This window comes from Amblyraja radiata, chromosome 18 (genome assembly GCF_010909765.2).
Source record: "Amblyraja radiata isolate CabotCenter1 chromosome 18, sAmbRad1.1.pri, whole genome shotgun sequence".
In the NCBI taxonomy this organism is placed as follows: Eukaryota; Metazoa; Chordata; class Chondrichthyes; order Rajiformes; family Rajidae; genus Amblyraja; species Amblyraja radiata.
This window is the reverse complement of record NC_045973.1, coordinates 38,043,558-38,067,335: the sequence shown is the minus strand read 5'-3', so window position 1 is coordinate 38,067,335 and position 23,778 is coordinate 38,043,558. Positions and strand designations below refer to the sequence as shown.

At 41.8% G+C, this 23,778-nt stretch overlaps 1 protein-coding gene across 1 annotated transcript in view; it reads right to left on the bottom strand.

Moving 5' to 3' along the window:
* fam120a (family with sequence similarity 120A) overlaps window positions 1–23,778 on the bottom strand; it is a 149,133-nt gene that overhangs the window by 26,251 nt on the left and 99,104 nt on the right. The window contains 6 exon segments of the mRNA XM_033037178.1: window positions 381–519; window positions 2,924–3,107; window positions 6,386–6,595; window positions 12,409–12,523; window positions 15,590–15,839; window positions 21,613–21,787. Coding sequence (XP_032893069.1) covers window positions 381–519; window positions 2,924–3,107; window positions 6,386–6,595; window positions 12,409–12,523; window positions 15,590–15,839; window positions 21,613–21,787 — 1,073 coding nt within the window.

Sequence of the window (23,778 nt, the reverse complement as noted above, 5' to 3'; positions counted from 1 at the left end):
CAGTCTTCCAGCACCCTACCCGTGTCTAACGATGATTCATATATCTCAGCCAGGGTACCTGCAATTTCTTCTCCAGATTCCCACAGCTCCAGGCCTGGGAGATTTATCTATCTTCATACACGATAAGGATGTTGAGTACCTCCTCGACTGTAAATTATAGTCCAAAGAGCCTGCCTCAGTGCTGCATTGTTCCTTGTCCTATGTCCATTACTTGAATTCTGTCCAGTTTCTTAGAAATAGAGCAAGTACAACCTCATTGTGCAGTAAAATCCATTATGTTTTGTTTGCTTTTACTTTGATTCAGTTAAATGCTTTGTGTCATGAATTCAAACTCTAAGACTATTGAGTGGACTCTGTTACATCTCTCGTGGTCAACATACCCTCTGGCTGGGCCCCCCACGGAAACAACTTGAAGAGGGAAGGCCGTTCTGCCGCGCCCACGCTTGCTCCCTGCCCATTGGCCCACAACTGTCCCTGCAATCTCCAGCTTTCCTCCTTGAGAGGGCATTGGCTGAACACCTGCAAATGGAAAAGGAGTGATTAATGTGCATAGTATACTTTAGTAGATCAAAATGAGGATGGAAAATATAAAACTGTATCGACAAACCTTTGATAAACTGGTCAAAGAATTACCAAACTGAAAAGAAAATGCCTGGAGGTCAAAATATAGAAAATTAATGGCCATGCTCTGCAAGTATAAATTCAAAAATTGCATAAATTATGTGTTACTACATCTTTAGTATCCTTTCACACACTGCTGAAGAACGTTATACTGTTACCAATAGACTCGGCCTTCTCAATTTCATTGCCTATAATGTAAGGCAATGAAATCCTACATAATCCTAGATGGATTATCCCTAACCAGATAATTTACCATGTAGAAACAGTAATTTAAGTGGCTTCTAATTTTTCAAAACTGATTTTAAAACCGGTCCTTCTTCCACCTTTGATTACCCCCCAAAGGCAGGTAAATGCTCGTTTTTTTGAGAAAAATAATTGAAAAACAAGCTTTATTAAGAATAAACTACTACAGATTGATGGGTGCAGCAGAGAGAGGCAATAACCATATCCAGGCCCAACGACATTAATCACATCAGCCTGCATTAGGTCCACATTTAAGTGTAGTTGAGTCGTACAGCTTGGAAGCAGGCCCTTCAGTCCAACACGCTGGCCAACATGCCCCATCTACACTAGAGAAAAAGGTCTTGACCCAAAACGTCACCCATTCCTTCTCTCCAGACATGCTGCCTGTCCTACTTAATTGCTCCAGCATTTTGTGTCTATCCCCCTCTACATTAGTACCACCTGCCTGAGTTTGGCCCAATAGCTTTCTAAACCTATCCTGTGCATGTCTTTTAAAGTGCATGGCTAAATGTTAAACACAGTGATTGTATTTGATTCCATCACTTTCTCAGGGAGTGAGTTCCAGATAGGAATCACTCTCAATGTGCATGCACCTTTCCCCTCAAATCTCTTTCACTGTAAACTTAAGCATTCTTGTTTTTGATACCCTACCATGGGGGAAAAAGATTATATCTACCCTATCTCTGCCTCCCACAATCTTACGTACCTCTATCTAGTTATCCCTCAGCCTTCTTCGCTCCAGATAAAGTAAATCCAGCCTATACAAACACTCCCCAGAAATAAAGTCCACCAATCCAGGAAATTCTCCTCTGTACTCACCATATATTGCCTACAGTGTGGTAGCCAGAACTGCCCCAATTTGTATACTCAGTACCCAATTTATAAAGGCAAGCTTTCCACATGCCTTCATCATTACCCTATGAGGGTGGACCAGTGGTGCAGCTGATAGATCCGCTGCTTCACAGCATCAGAGACCCAGGTTCGACCTTGACCTTGGGTGCTGTTTGTGCGCTGTCCCTCCGTGCTCCAGTTTCCTCCCACATCTCAAAGATGTGCAGCTTTGTAAGGTAATTAGCCATTGTGAATTGCCCCTCGTGTGTGGGGAATCGATGCGAAAAGTAAAAACTTAGAACCATCGATGGTTGGCATGGACTCGGTGGGCTGAAGGGCTTGTTTCCATGCTGTATCTTTTAATCTATCTATCTGTGTTGCTGCTTTCAGGAAACTATGGATTTGAACCCAAGGTCCCTCTTTTCATCACCAATCTTTAGCCCCCTACCATTTACTGTATATGTTCTAACTTCTTTTAACTCTTTCATCACTCATTCCTGTAGCACAAATAATATTCCTAATCAATTAAAATCAGTTCTGCACTGCAAACTAACATTTTGAACTGAATTGCCCCTAGTGTCTATACAAAATTAAGACATTTACAGTTACCATACATGTATGGTCATATAAAACTAGACTGGATTAAAAATGAAACTCAACTGTTCAACATAGTAATTCAATGTATTATTTAGCACTGTTACATTTATATCAAATAGAAATCAGTAATATCAATGTACTAAAGATGCAGAAGAGAAGTTGAGCAATATTCTTGACAAAAAATTATGCAATCACATGTGGAAGCAAACATGTAGCTAAGTAGTTGTGTGAAAGTGACATTCAAGTATTACCTGATGCTCAGACTGATTTGGATTTTTGTTCATTTAAAATACTAGATAGCATTAATAAAATCAGAACCAATGGTCATCACCTGATATAGGTTAGAAAACAGAAATGGGTCGATCTGCCAAGATTGGCTTCAGGCAACTCCAAAGATTTAGGTGTTTGTTGCAAGGTATTGCCTTTGATATGGCTGCAAATACCGAATTCTTGATAAACAAGCTTAGACTAGGCAGATACTATGAGTAAATTTAAAATACTTTTGAACAGGTACATCAATATGAAAGGCTTAGAGGGATATGGAAATAGTGTAGATGTAGCACCTTGGTGGGCGAGAACACTTTGCTGTAATTCCAATATTCAGTATAGACAAAACAACAATGCTACTTACCACCCACACCTCGTCCTCTATTATGATGTGACAGAATTGGTCCAAGATGTCGTGGGTAAACTGCAGCTTGATAAAAATGCATGGGTGCTGGAGGAGGATAAGCAATAGGATGACTTTGCCTGGAAAGGTTTAAGCCTTCCACAATACTCTGACGCATCTTTTCAAGTTTTGTAGCTTGATCAGCCTAGAATCAATCATAAAATATTATTTTTATTCTAGAATGCCAAATAATATTCAATAAATAAAAGATAAACAGTAGCATATACACGAGTGTATGTACAACAAAAGTGCTCTATTATTTTGTAACTCAAACTGATATAGTCTCCAATATTTTGATTTGTAAACATTAAAAGCTAGAAATTCCTGTCAGGCTGTGGGAACCAGAACGTTTCAGGCTGATGGTCTTCTGAACACTGAACTCAAACGTTAATCTTGCATTTCTCTGCATTTTGCCTGAGCTGATGAGTGTTCCTTCCCCCCCCGGATTCAGATTTTTGACATCTGCAAGTTCGGAACGTACAACGGTTCAGTTTAGCTTACTGTCACATGTACCGAGGTACAGTGAAAAGCTTTTGTTACGTGCTAACCAGTTAGCAGAAAGAAAATACATAACAATCGACCCATTTACAGTGCATACATACATGAAAAAGGAATAACATTCAGTGCAAGGTAAAGCCAGCAAAGTCCAATCAAAGACAGTCCGAGGTCACCAAAGAGGTAGAATAGTAGTTTAGCACTGCTCTCTGGTTGCAGTAGGATGATTCAGTTGCCTGATAACAGCTGGGAAGAAACTGTCCCTGAATCTGGAGGCGTAGAAGGCAGGAACAGGCCGTTCAGTGCAGGAATAAGCCCGCAACGTCCATGAGAACATGGTGCCAATTTACACTATTCTCCTTTGCCTGAAGTGATGATTATCACCCCCCCCCCCTCCTCCTCTGCATATCCATGTGCCTATGAAAAAGCCTTTTTAAATGCCACTATTGGAGCTGCCCCCACCACCCCCTAGCAGTGTGTCCCAGGCACCCACCACTCTCAGTGTATAAAACTTGCCCATACACCTTTTTTAAACTTTGCTCCTCTCACCTTTTTTTTAAACTGTCTACACTATATATGTCTCTCATAAATTGTATACACTTCTATCAGGCTTCCCCTCACCTCCAAGTTTGTTCAACCTCTCCTTTTAACAAAAAAAGACACAGCGTGCTGAAGTAACTCAGTGGGTCACACAGCATCTCTAGAGAACATGGATAGGTGACATTTTGGGTCGGGACCTTTCTTCAGACTGATTCTCAACCCAAAGCGTCACCTATCTGTGTTCTCCACAGATGCTGCTTGACCCGCTGAGTTACTCCAGCACGTTGTGTCTTTTTTTTGTAATAGGCAATGCATTGTCTTGTTTGGAATTTTGTTTTTGAGCTCTCCTCCACACAGCTCCTTCTTTCTCCTTATAGCAAATACCTTCTAATCCAGGTAGTATTCTGGTAAATCTCTTCTGCGCCTTCTCCAAATCACCCACATCTTTCTGGTAATGGGAAACAATACTCCAATTGCAGCCAAAACAAGTTCTATAAAGCTGCTTCATTACTTTTTTACTCTTATACGATGCCCCAGTCAATGAAGGCACGTATACCACATGCTTTCTTCACAACTCTATTCAAGTGTTGTCACTTGCAGGGAGCTATGGACTTGCACCCCAAGATCACTTTATGAATCAATGGTGTTAAGGGTCTTGCTATTAACTGTATTGCTAATAACTTACATTCACCTTCCCGAAGTGCAACACCTCATAATTGTTCCGATTAATCTCCAGCTGACATTTCTCCACCATTCTGCAGCTAATCTATGTCCCACTGTAAACTTGGACAGCCTTCATTACTGCCTGCAACTCCTCAGATGTTGGTGTTGTCAGGGATAGTTAGGGCGGTTTTGTAAGTGGGAAATCTCTCAAAAAAATGATTTGAGTTTTTTGAAGATGTGACCAAAAAGGTTGATATAAAAGCATATATGGAGTTCAACAAGGCATTTGACAAGGTTCCACATGTTAAGCTGCATTGGAAGATTAGATCCCATGGGATCCAAGGAGAGATAGCTGAATGAACAGAAAATTGGCTTCATGGAAGGAGGCAGAGGTTGATGGTGGAAGGTTGTTTATCGAACTGGAGGCCCGGGACTAGTGGTGTGTTTCCGGGTTTGGTGCTGGGCCCATTGCTGTTTGTCATCTATATCAATGATTTGGATGAGAACGTACAAAGCACAATTAGCAAGTTTGTGGATTACACTAAAGTGGGTGGTATTGTAGATAGTGAAGATGGTTATCAAACATTGCAGCATGATGTTGATCGGTTGGGCAGGTGAAATGTGGGGTCACTGTAATTTGCCTTGCCCCAATATCCAGACCTGTACCTATTCAAAACAATCTTAACATTTATGGAGTTATGGTCACCATCTCCTAACTGCTCTTCCACCATAACACCAGCCACCTAGCCAGTATGATCCCTCCTGTAGGACTATCCACATACCATTTAAAGAAACTTTCTTGGATAAATCTAACAAATTCTGCCCCTTTTAATCCTCTTGTCCTGAATTAGTCCACATTGGTAAATGTTAGCATTCATTTTGAGAGGGCTAGATTATAAAAGCAAGAATGCCCGCTGAGGCTTGATAAGGCACTGGTCAAACCACATTTGGAATATTGTGAGCGGTTTTTGGTCCCATATCTGAGGAAGGATCCACTGACGTTGGAGAGGGGAAAAGGCAGGAGAATAGGGTTGAGAGGGGAAAATAGATCAGTCCTCAATATCAGTTTATATTTTAGTCCTCTCGGAATAGATCAGAGAATTGATGGGTCAAATGGCCTAATTCCGCTCCTATATATTATGATCCATGTGTTTCTAGACCATCTGAATTCTACAGTCTCTCTCAACAGCCATCCTTTGGATGGGTATCTATTATACATAGAGCAGCTTCTGAAAAATTCCCCAAAATAGCCTGCACTGATCTTGGCCATCAATGCTGAGTGACCAACCTACACACCCCAGCCCACAAACATGAGTGCTTACAGGCAGCTCCCGCAGAGTGATTCATTGTTGGATTCTCTCTGGATTCCTGGTACAGCAGGCTGCAGTAATGGGGTGGGCAGGGTTTGGCACAAATTCCAACATGGCAGCAGAGATGTCACATTTTGTCCTAGGTTTCCATCAGTAATGCATTTCACCATTTCTAATGCCTTAATGATTTGTTTTATCACAGACCCCATCACTGCTTTTATTCCTGGGGATGTATTCCTCAATATTATTGAAGATAAATCCAAACAAGGCACTAATTTAAAAAGTACATAATTACAAAAAAGGCCAAATAAACCATATTTTTCCAACCACATATATTTAAATAATTGTTTTTATTCATCACTTATTTTTAAGCATTAAAGTTATTTGCTCAGTGTACATTTATTACAATCCATACCTGACCATCGCAGAGGTCAATCAAGGGTATCTTTTCCCGGCTCACTTTTATAAGCTTGCTTTGGAAAAGTTTCCCATCGAAGTACATCCATGGACAGCAGTGCTCCCATGGAATTGGCTGCCCACATGCATCATTTGCAAAAAGTGCCATATCCACCCCACTCATAAACAGTGCTCCAAGCTGAATACCACGGGCATCCAGGCTTTCAATCTGAAAACACAAACCATGAGATTAATTCGTAAATATGAATATTGGCTGCCAGTGGAAACTATGATAACAGGTATTTCTAGTGGAGGCTAACAGGTCATTGGTCACATCTGGCTGACATTGCATGCAATATGTTAATAAGGCCTTCTCTGGATGTCCACCACATAGGAGCAGTTCTTCACAGGGATCCTCTGATGTTCTGATGATTTATTTAGTTATTGTTGGTGTTCATAGGTAGTCCAGTTCAGTAGCTTCAACTACATGAACGCCTTGATTCTTTTCACAACTTCACCTGGATGTGGGCTTTGCTGACAAAGCCAGTTACTGCACATCCCCAAACACAATGAAGACTTTCTCCCAACACTTCCTATTTGATGGACATACACCATCTACGAGAAACAGTGGGCTTCTCCTCATATTACTGCTTAAATACAAACTAGGTGGTTTAGAGTTAACCATGTTTAGAAATATTACAGTACAGCACAGGAACAGGCGCTTCGGCCCATAACGTCTGTGTAAAACATGATGTTAAGACAAATTATTATCCTGTTCATAAGACAGGGAGTAGAATTAGGCCATTTGGCCCATGGACTCTGCTTTGACATTCGATCATGGCTGATCTATTTTTCCCTCTCAACCACATTTCTTGCGTTTCTCCCATAACCTTTGACACACTTACTAATCAAGAAGCTCATCCATCATAGATGAGGTCCACACACGGGTCTCCTCTGTACCCCGCTGCTCCGCTCTTGCTTCCCCACCCCCCCAGTTGCAACATGCACAGAGTCCCCCTAGTCTTCATCGTTCATCTCATCAGCCGTACCCTACAGCACATAATCCTCCAACATTTTCGCCACCTCTAACAGGATCCTACCACCAGCCACATCTTCCAATCTCCTCCCCTTTCCGCAGACAACATTCCCTCCGCAATTCTCGGGTCAACTCGTCCCTTCCCACCCAAACCACCCCCTCCCCAGGTACTTTCCCCTGCAATCGCAGGAGATGCAACACTGGCCCCTAAACCTCCTCCCTCGACTCAGTCCAAGGACCCCGACAGTCCTTTCAGGTGAGGCAGAGATTCACTTGCACCTCCTCCAACATTTACTGGATCCGCTGTTCCAGGTGTGGATACCTATATATCGTCGAGACCAAGCTCAGGCTCATCGATCGTTTTGATGAACACCTCCGCTCAGTCCGCATAAGCCTACCTGATCTCCCGGTTGCTAAACACTTTAGCTCCCCTTCCCATACTAACATTTCTGTCCTGGGCCTCCCCCACTGCCAAGAGTGAAGCACAACACAAATTGGAAGAACAACACCTCATATTTCACCTGGGCAGCTTACACCTCAATGCTATGAATATTGATTTCTCTAACTTCAAGTAGCCCTTGGTTTCCCTCTCTCTCCATTCCTCCCCATGTTAGTTCTCTTAAATGCCCCGATTAAATTTAACTGATTATATGCCACGTTGCCACCTTCCCCTCAGCTAACAATGTACCATTCTACATTACCTGATCATCGTCCCCTTTGATCGGTGTTTTCACAACTTACTCTTCCATATCTCTACGTCTCCCTCTCCCCTGACTCTCAAGTCTGAAGAAGGGTCTCGACCCGAAATGTCACCCATTCCTTCTCTCCAGCATTTTGTGTCTAAAAACCTATTAATCTCAGTTTAAAAATACCCAATGACTTGGTCCCAACAGCTGTCTGTGGCAATGAATTCCGCAGTTTCAACACCCTCTAGCTAAAGAAATTCCTCCTCATCTCCATTCTAAAGGTCCATTCTGAGGCTGTGTCTTCTGATCCTAGACTCTCCCACTCGTGGAAACAACCTCTGCACATCCACTCTTAGGCCTTTCATTGAGTAGATTTCAATGAGATCCCTTCTCACCCTTCTAAACTCTGGTGATTACAGGCCCAGAGACGTCAAGCGCTCCTCATACGTTAACCCAATCATGCCCAGTTTCATTCTCGTAAACCTCCTCTGGACCACCTCAGATATGGGGCCCAAAACTGCTCACTATATTCCAAACGTGGCTAGACCAGTGCCTTATAAAGGCTCAGCATTACATCACTGCTTTTATATTTTAGTCCTCTTGAAATGAATGCTGTAAACATGAGCCAAAGTCAGTGTGTGATTTAAACACATCTTTAATGAGCACTTTGTAGCGTAGAGGACAACAGGTTATCAATGCATCCTGGCTGCTCGAACTGAAGTGCCGGGAACCGGTGTTAGTATAAGTGTTATAGAGGGGTGGAGTTAGTGATGCTGGCTTGTGTGTGATTGGCTCACATGCACCATCAATCTACATCCTTCCCCCTTGGGATTAAGTGTGGAAAGGGCACCCATGCCATGGAGTTAAACATACTCGCCATATCTGTCTGGTGGTCTGCTAACACGTCCCGAGCGAGTGCGGACCCAACCCTCCCCGCCCTCTCCTGAAAGATGGGATGGAGATCCAGGAGGCGAGAATGGCGCGGGAGAGGCTTGCGGGGACCGAAAGGGGAAACATGCTGTAGGTGAGACCTCGTGGTTAGTGGAGACCGAGGGACGAGGAGGGGTGTAAGGCATGCGGGGACGGGTGGGAGACATCACAGAAGGCAGCTGGAACTGGAGCGGTGGAGCATAGGGACCAGCAGGCGGTGGGCGGGGCTCCCTCACAGCAAGCAGGTGTTGTCGACTTCTTCGGTAAACCGCTCCCTCACAGTCCACCATGTAGGATCGTGGCTCGTCAGTCGGGCTGACAACAGCGCCCAGGCGGGAATGTCCAGTCGAAGTACGTAGACGGACGACCTGGCCCGGCAGTAAAGGCTTGAGTGGTCTGCTGGAGCTGTCGTATGATCGTTTCTGGATGTTCTGCTTCTCTTGGAGACATTTCTGGATAGTGGCAGATTCCAACGCACGAGGAACCAGCTGCTGTTGTGCGGTTGGGACCGGATACCTCGTCAACCTTGACATCAGGCGCTGTGCCGGCGATCCCAGGGTACCATCTGGCAATGTTTCTGAGATTAAGGAGATCGAGATAGACGTCCGACTTTGAAATGCGCGCTCCCTCCAGCAAGTGCTTGGCACTTCTGACAGCGCGTTCAGCGAGTCCATTACTCTGTGGATACTCAGGACTGTTCGTGACGTGCTGGAAGTTCCATCGGTCTGCGAAAAGCTGGAACATGTGGCTGGTGAACAGCCGACCATTGTCGGTTCTCAGGCAAACAGGAACACCATAGGTGGAGAAGTGTCTCTTCAGCTTCTTGATGACCATCTCAGACGTGAGGGAGGTCAGTTCGTCAAGTTCAAACCAGTTAGAAAAGGAATCGACCAGAACGAGGTAGTGCTTTCCGCACCATTCGAAAATGTCTGCCGCCAGCGACGTCCAGGGCAGTGCTGGTGGAGGTTGTTGCAGAAGGGGCTGCCGCTGCTGATGAGACGCAAGGTTGTTGCAAGTGGGGCAGGAGGCTATGTGGTCCCAGATGTACTCGGCCATCCCCGGCCAGTAGAACAGACCACGAGCGCGTGCCAGTGTAGAATCAGCCCCTGGGTGACCGCTGTGTGCTGCTTTGAAGTATTCATCTCACAGCGACGAGGGTATCACCACCTTGTGACCCTTAACCACAACACGATCCTGTACCACCAGTTCATCACGTACCAGGAAGTACGGCTGTACCTCTGTGGGCGTGTCGGATCGTTTGTCAGGCCAGCCTGTTTTGATGATGGAGGAGAGGGTTTGAAGCGTATCGTCAGTGACAGTGTGCGCGGCCAGGGTACGCCGTTGCTTACTGGGGACAAGGTCAACACCGAGGACCATGAAATCCTCCTGTTCATGGGGGTGTTGTTCGCAAGATGCCCGAGTTGCACGAGAGAGAGTTTCAACAACATGCATGTCCTTACTCTTCTTGTAGGTAATGGTGAAGTCGTACCCCTGCAGCTGCAGCATCATGCGCTGCAAACGAGCTGGCGCGGCATGGAGGGGCTTGTTCAGGATCGTCACCAGCGGTTGGTGGTCCGTCTCGACCGTGAATGTGTTGCCAAGGACGAAATCATGGAATTTGGTGCAGGCAAAAACGACAGCCAGCAGTTCCTTTTCAATTTGCGCGTAGTGCTGCTCCGTGTCGGTCATGGTGCGAGAGGCATAGGCGACAGGTAGTAGGGTGCCATCAGCAGATGGTTGCAAGCAGGCTGCGCCGAGCCCAAATTTCGAGGCATCGCAGGTGATCGTCACCGGACGTTTCAGGTCGAAAAAAAAATCAGGGTCGGTGCACTGGTCAGTCTGGATTTTAAGACATCAAAGGCAGCCTGATGTTGCGGGGACCATGACCATGCAGCGTCCTTTTTGGTTAGCTGCTGCAGTGTGGAGCATAATTCGCTGAGGTTTGGTATGAATTTTCCGAGATGTTTTCTGGGCATTGTAAACTGTTGCAGGCCTTTCACGTCTGTTGGGGCAGGCATCTCTGCGATGGCAGCAGCTTTCTTCGGATCGGGTTTAAGGCCATCAGGAGTAAAGATGTGGCCGACGTAGGAAACCGCTGGAACCCAGAACTTACACTTGTCAGGATTGAGCTTGAGGTTGATCTTGCGGGCACGCTCCAAGATGAGCGTGAGATTATGATCGTGTTCTGCTGCGTCTTTGCCATATACGAGGATATCGTCAACAATGATAGCATAAGGTAGGCCCTCGAATAATTGCTCCATGGTTCTCTGGAAGACTTCACTGGCGGAGTTGATTCCGAATGGCATTCTCAGAAACATGTATCTGCCGAATGGGGTGGCAAATGTGGTGAGGCTTGATGACTTCTTGTCCAGCGGGATCTGCCAGAAAGAGTTCTTTGCATCGAGGACAGAAAATAGGGTGGCCATTCCGACCTTTGCCGCAACATCCTCGACAGTCTTCATGGGATGGTGTGGGCGCTTAATGCCAGTGTTCAGGTCTTTCGGGTTGATGCACAGACGGATTTCGTTGTTTCCCTTCTTGAATGTGGCAATCATGGTCGAGACCCAGTCCGTGGGGTCACTGACTGCTTCAATTGCGCCCATGGAGGCCATGTCCTTCAGCATAGAGTGAATCAACCCGTATAGCAGTGTGTATTTTGTTTTGTATCTTGATTGCTTGTGTTCATTTTGTCCATTTTAATTCTGTGCAACTTCAGCTGCTGCGTGCTCGGCCATTTCACCAGTTCATGCCCTCCCGCAGTCTATTTCAACCTTCCTCTATTTCAACATGGTAACCATTCCAAGATTTGTACCAGCAGCAAACTGAAATTCGTGCTATAAAACCACGTTCACATCAACTGTTTACATTAATAATTGCAGCAATGCCGGGGGAGGACCAAGATACATTTGCCGGTCATCCAAAGAATATCTTTTCACCACTTAGCCAACTGTATTACCACACAGTCACTGCCCCTTTAGCTTTCTAGGATTCAAATTCTGAGCTCCAATTTTAAATAAACATTTGGTAGAGCTCACCAAGTTGCATTCAGTATTAGCTCCTTCACCACACAAATGGAAAATTAATTTACATGAACATAGTCACATTTTCTAGGATTCAAAATTTTGCAAAACTTCCATGTTGCCTTGAAGATACAATCAATTAATAAAGTCATCATATTTAAAATGAACAGATTTCAGTTCAAAGTGAAGAATGAACGCTTCATATCAATTACAATCATTCACCGAATATTTAAAAAACAATGCTTTTTGCTAGTTTTCCATCTTCACCTGATAATTTCATTCAACTTAAACAAATGTACTGCGACACAATTTTCAAGACGTTTAATCAAATGCCCACTCTTCTGTAACAGTGTTAGCTAGTGTTGATTACCTTAAGCTCCTGTAGCTGATCTGGTTCATAAAGTTTAGGGGATAAAGCCTGTGCAAGGAACGCATCGAGTTCGTGGCGACGAAGGATCCTCACCCCTGGCCACTGCAACAGGTAGCTACAACAGACGTACACAGGCTCGTTCAGTTAATTTTCTAATCAGATCATGTTATTCTAAACTACAGTATTTGGTCTGTGAACAGGTAAAATAAAATTTCTTATGTAAATACTAAAACCATACGAGTTGGCAATTACATATTTCAAACAAAACTATATATGAATGTCTTATCATATCCCAACAAAGCTGCTTATCATTTAAATTTGCATTCAGCTTTTTGGAAAGGGCTATCGGCTGTCACTGCCCAAAAAGGGTAACAATGATCCTTTCAATTCAAAAGACATTTGCTTTTCTTGAAGTGATTGGAAAATATATTCAAGGTGATAAAATAAAGAGATTTAGATACAAATCTAAGAAAGATTGTGACACATATTTTAAACCTAGGAAGCATTTTCACTGCACAATAAAATTAACCAAGGCACTACAATTAACCAAGAACACCTCATAGGAAATTAAAACAAGCAAAAAAAAATTATGCGTAGAATTAAAGATTTGCAGACAATTTAGCCTGCTTTTTGGGAAATTAAAGAGTGACTGAATATAAAGTTTGACCTAATTAGATAGAAAACATATATTTGTTAATTTGTGAACCTGGGAAATACCTTGAATTTTTTGAAGAGGTGACAAAAGTATTGAGTTTAGATGGTAACTACATATTTGGTTTCATTAGAGACACAGCATGGAAAGAGGCCCTTCGGCCCACGTTGACCATTGATCACCCGTTTACACTACTTCCATATTATCCCACTTTCTCACCCGCTCCCAACACACTAGAAGCAATTTACAGAGGCCAATTACTCTACAAACTCACACGTCTTTGAGATGTGGGAGAAAACCAGAGCACTCATGGATCAAGGTATTCAAGGTCAGGATCGAACCTGGGTCTTTGTCGCTGTGAGGCAGCGGCTCTACCAATTGCACCACTGTGCTGCTCTATATGGATTGTAAAAGATATTTAAAAGAGTCCCTCGAAAGAGAATGTTTGCTCAAGCTGAAACATATAATTACAGGGACAAATTACTTACTTGAATAGAGTAAATGGATGATATGGGGGCAATCCAAGAGAGATTCACTGGGCTCATTTCTAGGGCAAGAAGGTTGTCCTGTCATGAACAGATGAAAAAGTAGGAAAGTAGGTCTTTGAAGTTCAGGTGAATTATGGGTTAACTAATTGAAACTAATGGGAGAACCTTGAACAATGGGACATGGTTCCAAAATAAATAGGTGGTCGTTTTATACTGAGGTGCATAGGAATGTCTTCTGACAGTGGAGAATTTCTGAAAATCTTTACCCCAAAGGGGTGTGGAGGCTAAATAATTGGAAGAGGTTGTTAATTTAAGGAGGTAAATTAAAAAATAAATAAATAGGGAATTCAGGGCTATGATGAACTAGCGTGGATTTGAGGCCTGAGTCAGGTCAACCATGATCATATTGAACAGAACACAAGCTTGAGCAGCCAGGTGACCTATACATGCTCCAATCTCTTTGTGTTCTTGTGAAAGACAGAAGACAAGAGAGGGGAAAATACAGAGATGCTTAGATTGGCTTGTAATTATCTGGTTAGGTTGCATCTATTCACCAGATTTATAAATAATTTAATAACATAATAACATGTTCAAGCTTGACAATTCACAAAGATATGGGGCACTGTATATAGTGTAGATGGCAGTGTTAAAGTACAAAGAGATTAAATTAATAGGCCAAAGGATTTCAAGATAGTTAAATGGTTTAGTTTGGATCTAAACGTATTACTAAATGTTATGTAAAGATAACACAGAATGAAAAAAATCAAGATTACTGAACAAGAGAACTGGATTCCAAGGAGACAGGTTGGGATGGTTAAGAGGTAATAAATTATGCTGCATTTAAAATAAGCCCGTGTAGACTACCACTGGAATACTTTGAGCAGTGAGCTGACACCACATCTTAGGAAATAGATAATGAGTTTGGATGAAAGGAGCATTGATTTACCAGAATATCTGGACTCCAAGAGAAAATTATGAGGAGAGATCGTTGGAAATCTGAATAGGGTTATTTATTTGAGGTTTTAAACTTGTCAGGAGAAGGTAGCAAGATAAATAGATGAAAACTATTTATGCTAAAAAATGTGTCTTGCACTGCAGGGCACAGTTTAAAAATTAATAGTAATCTATTGTTAGTGAAGTTGGAAAGGACTTCCACATGCGCGGTTGCTAAATCCAAAGGATGTGTAATTCTGGACATAGAAAACATAATAAAATAGATGCAGGAGTAGGCCATTCGGCAACTTCGAGCCAGCACCGCCATTCAATATGATTATGGCTGATCATTTAAAATCAGTATCCCGTTCCTGCTTTTTCCCCCAAATCCCTTGATTCCTTTAGCCCTAAGAGTTACAGTATATCTAACTCTTGAATGGATTGTATACATGGATTTTCAAAACTACATTATTTTCGCCAATTGTTTCTTGTGCCAGTGTTACAAATGAACTTACATACACAATCCAACTTTGATGCTCTTTCTCCATAACTTCAATTTATCAATTTTATAGTTCAATTCTCTATCCAACAATCATATCACTTCAAAAGCAAATTTCAGTGTATTTTTCAATGCAACAGGTATTTGCGGGAAATATTTTGCAGGAATGGCAAACACATCCCAAATCTGTTCACAATTTAAACTTTGTGTTTCCTTAATACTGATTCACCATGCAAAGACATAAAAATTTTAGTTTTGGATTTCCAGTTTCTATACTAAGCATTCAAACATTTTGAAGATATAACTGGCAAGAAAATTAAAACATTTGTGTTATTTTTCCTTAACCCCTCACCTAGGAAAAACTTATGTCATGCTCTGCTCTTACAAATAATTAGAGCCTAATAATCAGTAACCAGAATAATATATAAATATTTTGAATTAATTAATTATTCATAATCCTGCTCATTCAATTATATCTTAGAAATAAACTTCATCAAATTTTGATAGGGAACTTACCGCCATACAAAAATATTGTCTTGAATGGCATATACAATAGACATATACAAACAATGTGTTTTCATTGACTATTTTTTCCTTTGTATCTCTTACCGTAACACACAGCAAAGAACTAGAAGATGCGTTGGGACATTTGAGGGATTTAGCATGGCAGGCGTATCTGATCTCATGCAGGCAAGAAATGCCCTCATTCTTCTGTTTTTATCCTCCACTGCTTTTCCCAGCCATAACTTTTTTAAATTGGGACACGTCCACTCTCTAAAAGCAAGCGCTTCTACCAGTTCTGGAGTCTGGGGTGATTTCCCCTTGTAAGCAGCCCATTCCTTCACTAAAACTGGGGGAACTGAAAAAAAAGAAACAATCAGATTTACTTGCTGGGGTTATATATTCTATATTTTCTTGTGACAACAACCTGCGTTACTATTATACTATTTATATTTCAAATCACTAGTGGTAATGGTGCTGACATTACTATCACAATTAAGGAAATATGAACTTCCAATTCTCACGCGTAGATGTGTGAGACTGTATATACATATTATGCAAAACTGGGTGGCTACATGAGCAGTGTGGAGGGTGCAGAGAGGTTGCAGGTGGGGGGGGGGGGGGGGGGGGGGGGGTGGAAGAGAGATATACCTGAATGAACAAGGGCATGGCAGTTAGAATATAATAGGAAAAAAAACCCAATATTTTGGTAGTGACAAAAACACTAGTTGGAAAGTGTGCAGATAAGTGTGAAGTGTGGCATTTTGGGAAGTCAAAGCAGGGCAGGACCTTTACAGTGAATGGTGGGGCCCTCTAGACTGTTGCAGAGACAATATGTGCAGTATAGTTAGAGTGCATTCAGGAAGTATTCAGACCCCTTCACTTTTTCCACATTTTGTTTCGTTACAGCCTATTTCTAAAATGGATTAAATTCATTTTTGTTAAATCATCAATCAACACACAATACCCCATAATAAAAAAGTAAAAACAAGTGTTTAGAAATGTTTGCAAAGTAATTAAAAACAAATAACTGAAATCTCATATTTACATAAGTATTCAGACCATTTACTAAGTACTTTGTTGAGGCACCTTTGACAGCGACTACAGCCTCAAGTATTCTTGGGTGTGACGCTACAAGCTTGGCACAGCTGCATTTGGGTAATTTCTCCCATTTTTCTCTGCAGATCCTCTCAAGCTCTGTCAGGTTGGATGGGGAGCATCAATGCACAGCTATTTTCAGGTCCCTCCAGAGATATTCGATCGAGTTCAAGTCCGGGCTCTGGCTGGGCCATTCAAGGACATTCACAGACTTGTCACAAAGCCACTACTGCATTGTCTTGGCTGTGTGCTTAGGGTCGTTGTCCTGTTGGAAGGTGAACCTCCACCCCAGTCTGAGGTCCTGAACACTCTGGAGCATCAAGGATCTCTCTGTACTTTGCTCCGTTCATCTTTCCCTCGATCTAGTCTCCCAGTTGGAATTCAGCTTGGCATTCGGACCAAAGAGTTCAATCTTGGTTTTATCAGACCAGATAATCATGTTTCTCGTGCCTTTTGGCAAACTCCAAGCGGGCGGTCATGTGCCTTTTACTGAGGGGTGGTTTCCGTCTGGCCACTCTACCATAAAGGCCTGATTGGAAGTGCTGCAGATATAGTTGTCCTTCTGGAAGGTTCTCCCATCTCCACAGAGGAACTCTGGAGTTCTGTCAGAGTGACCATCGGGTTCTTGGTCACCTTCCTGACCAAGGCCCTTCTCTCCCGATTGCTCAGTTTGGCCAGGCGGCCAGCTCTATGAAGAGTCCTGGTGGTTCAAAGTCCTTCCATTTATAAATGACGAAGGCCACTGTGCTCTTCCGGACCTGCAATGCAGCTAAATATTGTTTTATACCCTTCCCCAGATGTGTGTTTTGACACAATCAAGTCTCGGAGACCAATACCTTTGTCTTCATGGCTTGGTTTTTGCTCTGACATGCACTGTCAACTGTGGGGCCTTATATAGACAGGGGTGTGCCTTTCCAAATCATGTCCAATCAATTTAATTTACCACTGGTGGACTCCAATCAAGTTGTAGAAACATCTCAAGGATAATCAATGGAAACAGGATGAACCTGAGCTCAATTTAAATACTTATGTAAATGTGATATTTCAGTTATTTCTTTTTAATTACTTTGCAAAAATTTCTAAACATCTGTTTCCACTTCTTCATTCTGGGGCATAGTGTGTAGATTGATGATTAAAAAAAAGAATTTAATCCATTTTAAAATAAGACTGTAACGTACCAAAATGTGGAAAAAGTGAAGGGGTTTGAATACTTTCTGAATGGACTGTATGTAGTTCCCTGAATGTGGCATCACAGGTAGATAGGATAGTAAAGTATAGTAAAGACAGTTTTTGGTACATTGGCCTTCAACAGTCAGCATACTGAGTATAGAAGTTGGGACGTGACGTTATAGTTGTACAATACCTTGGTGAGGCTATATCAGGAGTATTGTGTTCAGTATTGGTTATCCTGCTATAGAAAGGATGTCAAAGAGTGCATAGAAGATTTACTTAGAACATAATATAGAACAGTACAGCATTGGAACGAGCGCTATGGCTCACAATATTTGCTTTGAACAAGGTGCCAAGTTAAACTGATCTCATCTGCCTGTACATGATCTATATCCCTCTATTCCTTGCACATCCATGTGCCTATCTAAAAGTTTCTCCAATGCCACTGTTACATCTGCCTCCATCACCACCCACTGGCAATATGTTCCAGCAGCCTACCATTCTCTGTGTAAAACCCTCCGATGTTCCAGAGAAACCAACCTAGCACAGATCCCTGCAGAACTCCACTGGTAACAGACTTCCAGCTGGAATATCTTCCTTCCACCACAATGAGGATGTTGCCAGTACTCGAGGGCCTGAACAAAGTGGAGAGATTGGCAAGCTAGGACTTTACTCCTTGGAGCGCAGGAGGCTGAGTAGCCATCTAATAGAGATGTATAAAATCATGAGGGGAATAGATAGGGTGAATGCACAGTCTTTTACACAGGACAGGGGAATCAAGAGAACATAGGTTTAAGGTGAGAGGGGATAGATGGTGTTACTCAGAACTAAGATGACAATAAATTTCTCCACACATAGTTTAGTTTAGAGATAGAGCATGGAAACAGGCCCTTCGGCCCACCAAATCCACGCTGATCATCAATTACCAGTTCAGAAGCTAGTGAAGATAGGCAAATCTCTATCTAAGAGGACTATGGAGACTTGGTTGCCAGTATGTTCATGGCTGAAGTTGCTCGATTTTAAGAAGTTGGAGGAATTGAATGATAAATCATCATCTTATTGAATGGCAGAGCAGACAGGAGGAGCTGCATGCAGCCTTCGGATTGATTGTGTGAGTCTATTTCTGTGTTGATGCGGCAGCGAGAGATTTTAACAGAAATTGATTTAGTGGAACAGCCTATTGGGAGCTGGCATGTTGGGACAGAGGCTGTGTGAGGGTGAGGTGCTGTGTGGAGGATAAGTATGAGGCTTTGGCTCATGAGGTTTTGGTGAGGAGGCTGAGCAAAGGGTGATTGGAGGTTTAGTTTAGTTCAGAGATACAGCATGGAAACAGGATGAGATCACCATGCATTCTTCCAAACTCCAATGAGTAAAGGCTAACTTTCCTCAAGAACGACACCTCATCAGCAGAGCCAATCCTGTAAAAATATCATTGCCAACATATTTGTAAACACCAAGGAAGTCAGACCAAGGAAGTCTGTAGAAAAGGAAAGATAAGAGTTAAAATTTCATCCTGAGTTATTTTGTTACATGAATGGTCTTGGACTACCTTTTGTTAACTTCCTTTTTCCACACTTGCTGCATTTCTGCGCTTTCTGTTTTCATTTCACATTTCCGGTAGTTTTCTGATTACCATTACCAAACATTTCTTTGAGATTCTCAGACAAAAATGCACACAGGTTTCCAAATGTGGTTTCACAAAAGCGATCAAAGTCAATGTATGACTTGCCTTCCTAACTGCTTGCTGGACATACACGTGCCCTCTGCAGCTCCTAAATCAATATACTAGATCTCTCTGTACACCAACATATACTGTTTTCTTTCCTATTGTGTAGGATGGAACTGCAGATGCTGGTTTAAAACTAAGATAGATACAAAATGTTGGAGTAACTCAGCAGGAGAGAAAGAATGGGTGATGTTTCAGGTTGAGACCATTCTTCATACCAGAATGATGCATGGATTAGGGGGTATTATTTACAGGGAGAGGTCGGACAGACTTGGATTGTTTTATCTGGAATGCCAGAGATTGCAGGGACCCACAATATAAAATCTGAGGCATAGAATGTGCGGCCAGGGGTGATGTTTGAAGCAGATATGTTAGTGATGTTTAAAATGCTTTTGGATTGGCATATAGCAAATGAAGGGATAAAGATTATGAACAGGTAGATAAGTAATAGTCTCGGCATCAGGTTTAGCACAAACATTGTGGGCCGGAGGGCCTGTTCTTGTGCTGAAGTGTTCTATGTTATCTACGTTGTCACCACGCTTCCACACCTTACTTTTAATCAACAGCACATTTTAATGTTACATTGACTTTTAGCATGCAACTGTGGGTACTCTATGGATAATTGCAGTATTTCAATGGTAAAAATTGACCAAACTGATGAAGGACCCATTAAATCCTACTCACTCATATTTATTGCAATTACATTAACTTTATGTAGGTGAAACCAAATGAAAGTTAGCCTACTGATTTGCAGAACCCCTACAGTAAGTCAATAAGTATGTCCCAATAAGATCCAAGAACAGCATTTCATCTCCCTGTAGGCCTATTAGATTCAACAACCAATTTTATAATTTCAGACCAAATGCTCCACAACCTGCCAATTATATTCGATATTTTCTTTTTAGTTCAGATATTTTGAAAGTGTTATTTTTCATTTTACAATTAATACTATTGCCTGTCCTTAACCAATTATCTAATGATGCTATTGTTATCTGCAGCCAATCACCTTTTTAAAAATGTTTAAGAAAGAATTGCAGATGCCGGAAAAATCGAAGGTAGACAAAAATGCTGCAGAAACTCAGCGGGTGAGGCAGCATCTATGGAGTGAAGGAAATTCGGGTCGAGACCCTTCTTCAGACTGATGTGGGGGTGGGGGGCAGGAAGAAGAAAGGAAGAGGCGGAGACAGTGGGCTGTGGGAGAGCTGGGAAGGGGAAGGAGGGAGAAAGCAAGGACTACCTGAAATTGGAGGTCAATGGTATTTTATCAAAAGCTCTTTGAAAATCCACATATATTTTTGCAAATCATTTCCACTTAACTACCCCGCTAGTTGCATACACAGAAAATTACTTTCTCTAACGCAATTTTCCCCTCATAAAAGTTTATTACCGAGTTACGATTCCTTACGATATCTTTAATGTGTAGGAAGGAACTGCAGATGCAGGTTTAAACCAAAGATAGACACAAAAAGCTGGAGTAACTCAGTGGGACAGACAGACAGCATCTCTGGAGAGAAGGAATGAGTGAGACGTTTGGGTCGAGGCGACATCTTTAATGAATTGTCTATTACACAATTCTTCCTTTTTCCCCCTCAATTTCTTTTACACGTGTAAATTCTTGTGATTACATTTATACTCCAAATTTCTTCTGCATTTACATCAGTTTGCACTCAGGAACTCCTGCTGTGAAATTCCTGCTGTGAATAGCACCTCATTGAACTACCTCTTATTTACTTATTTACCTTTCATTCAAATAAACTCCTGTGCTCATATGACAACTTCTCAAATGACCAACATTGATGCAATTTTCAATACCAATTTTTATAATTTTTTACCAATTTACACATTAAATTCAATTATCTTTCATCTAATAAGAATTATTATTTCTGTGCATAATGCTAATCACCCAAAATAAATACTAATATATCCATGTTCTCTATAATTCAAAATTACATTGTTTTCATATTCTAATTTATTTCAATGTCCTGCAAACTGATTTTCATTTAGTAATGAAAATTTAAATTGGTATCCAAAAACAACTTCTTGATTTGTATTTATTTGCTTGATTAAGATACTCCCAGCATAAACGTTTAAACTGCTATGCAACAAATACCCAGCAGAAAATATGAAAATAACTTACTTTCAGAAGGGAATCTATTTTTTCTTAGTGCAAGTCTTTCAGCCTTTTTCCTAGCTTCAGCCAGGCTAAAGAGGACTCCATATACACACTGCCGTATTGGCCTATACAGCAAAGCAGCAGGAGGCAAATCCTTATTGGCTTCATCTTCTATGCTAATGGAGATCTTAATCTCACCCTATAATTAAAAAGAACAAAGTATGCATCATTATACAGTATTCATTACTTCCTTAGAACTTTTTTCTGTTCTTCCCCTCCAACCCACCAGCTTTAACCACTCCTGTATCTTTTTATTTCTTTGAACTTGCTCACAGTTAAATCTGCAATGACCTGGTTCTAATGAAAGGTCACAAATCCAAAATGTTAATTGTCTTTTGAGTTGCTGCCAGCAATTTATGCTCGTGTTCATCAGTAGTAACGTTAATACTAAAATAGTATTATAGTAAATAGTAAAATAGTACTTCTATTTTGTAAATAAATAAAATCAATACATTAAAAACTTGATTCACATTGAATGACAGTGGAAACCTCAGACATTAAGCTCCAACGTTTCCTACAAGATCAAAGTTGACATTACACAATTCCGCAATATGACTGTTAATTATGTCAAGATGCATTCCTTTTCTCTGCAAATACCACCCACAATAGCTTCAAGAAAGCAATTCCACAATTTTGACCCAATGATGGAAGATACCCACCTCTCAGTGTTATAGGTCAATAAACTGTAATATTAACAATGTTTTTTCTCTCTGGAGATGTTGTTGACCTGCTGAGTATTTCCAGCATTCTCCATTTTATTTTCAATTTCCAGCACCTTACAATTCTAACATTACTTCTTTCTTCCCCCACCCCCTCACACCTCCGTTTCCACTCATCTCTTTCTGTTCATATCTTCTCTGGATAGATCTGCTTTTTTCAATTAAGGATATAAAGCAATGCTTTTCCAACCAGGCTTGTGAGACACTTGGCATGTATTTTAGGAGGCTGGTGCCCCAGATTGATACGAGTCATGTGCAAGAAGGAACTGCAGATGCTGGTTTAAACCGAAGATAGACACACAAAGCTGGAGTAACTCAGCAGGACAGGCAGCATTTCTGGAGAGAAGGAATGGGTGATGTTTCAGGTCGAGACCATTATTCAAACTGAAGAAGGGTCTCGACCCAAAACGTCACCCATTCCTTCTCTCCAGAGATGCTGCCTGTCCTGTTGAGTTTACTCCAGCTTTTGGTGTCCATCTTTGATATATGTCATAAGGGGAATAGTTAGGCAACAACCTAATGTAGGTAGCATATTGTAAATATGAATGTTAGGTTACATTTCAGAACACTCCATCATCTTTTCTCAGTGCATTCTGTGGACAGATATGCTTGAACAGGCAGTAATAATTGACTGTAATTCTTAGTTTTGGTTCATAACCATACAAAATGCCTTGGTTAGACACAAAGTGCACACAAGTAACTCAGCAGGTCAGGCAGCATCTCTGGAGCAAAAGGATGAGCGATGTTTCGGGTCAGAATTCTTTTTCAAACATAAGCGAGGAGACCACCTACTGATTACTATTAAACACCTTCCCTCCGCTGATTCTTCACTTCTAACACCATTTTGAAGAATAATACTGATGTCAGAAGTGTTAAGGGGAAAGTTTAATGTCCATTTTTAACAGTGGTTTAGGTCGGGGCATAATAAGCTGTATGATGGGCCTTTTGAGTTGTTAAGACGAAAACTTTATTTGGGCTCACCAATCTACATGCCACTGAAGCATTGGCCCAGATACCAAGGCTGGTCTTCATCTTGTGAAGATGAAGACCATTCTTCTTATTGTGGATATCCTCGTTAGTGCAGTACTTCAATACTTCAGACCCTTATAGACTGAAAAGGGTGAATATATTATGGGGAACAAGGAAATGGCAGATGAGTTGAACAGGTACTTAGGATCCTTGTTCACCAAGGAGAACACACACAATCTTTCTGGTGTACTAGTGACCAGAGGATCTGGGGTTCTTAGTTCTTCTTGGTTTCTTGGTCCTCCAAAATATTCCAAATTAATTTAAACTGGAGGTGGTGAAGGGAGGGCTTAAGCCAGAAAGGGTTATTGGGAAGAAAGAGCTACTTTAAATTTAGTTGCATCTGGTTGGGTAACTATAGTTGGGTGGAGATTATTCCATGCTT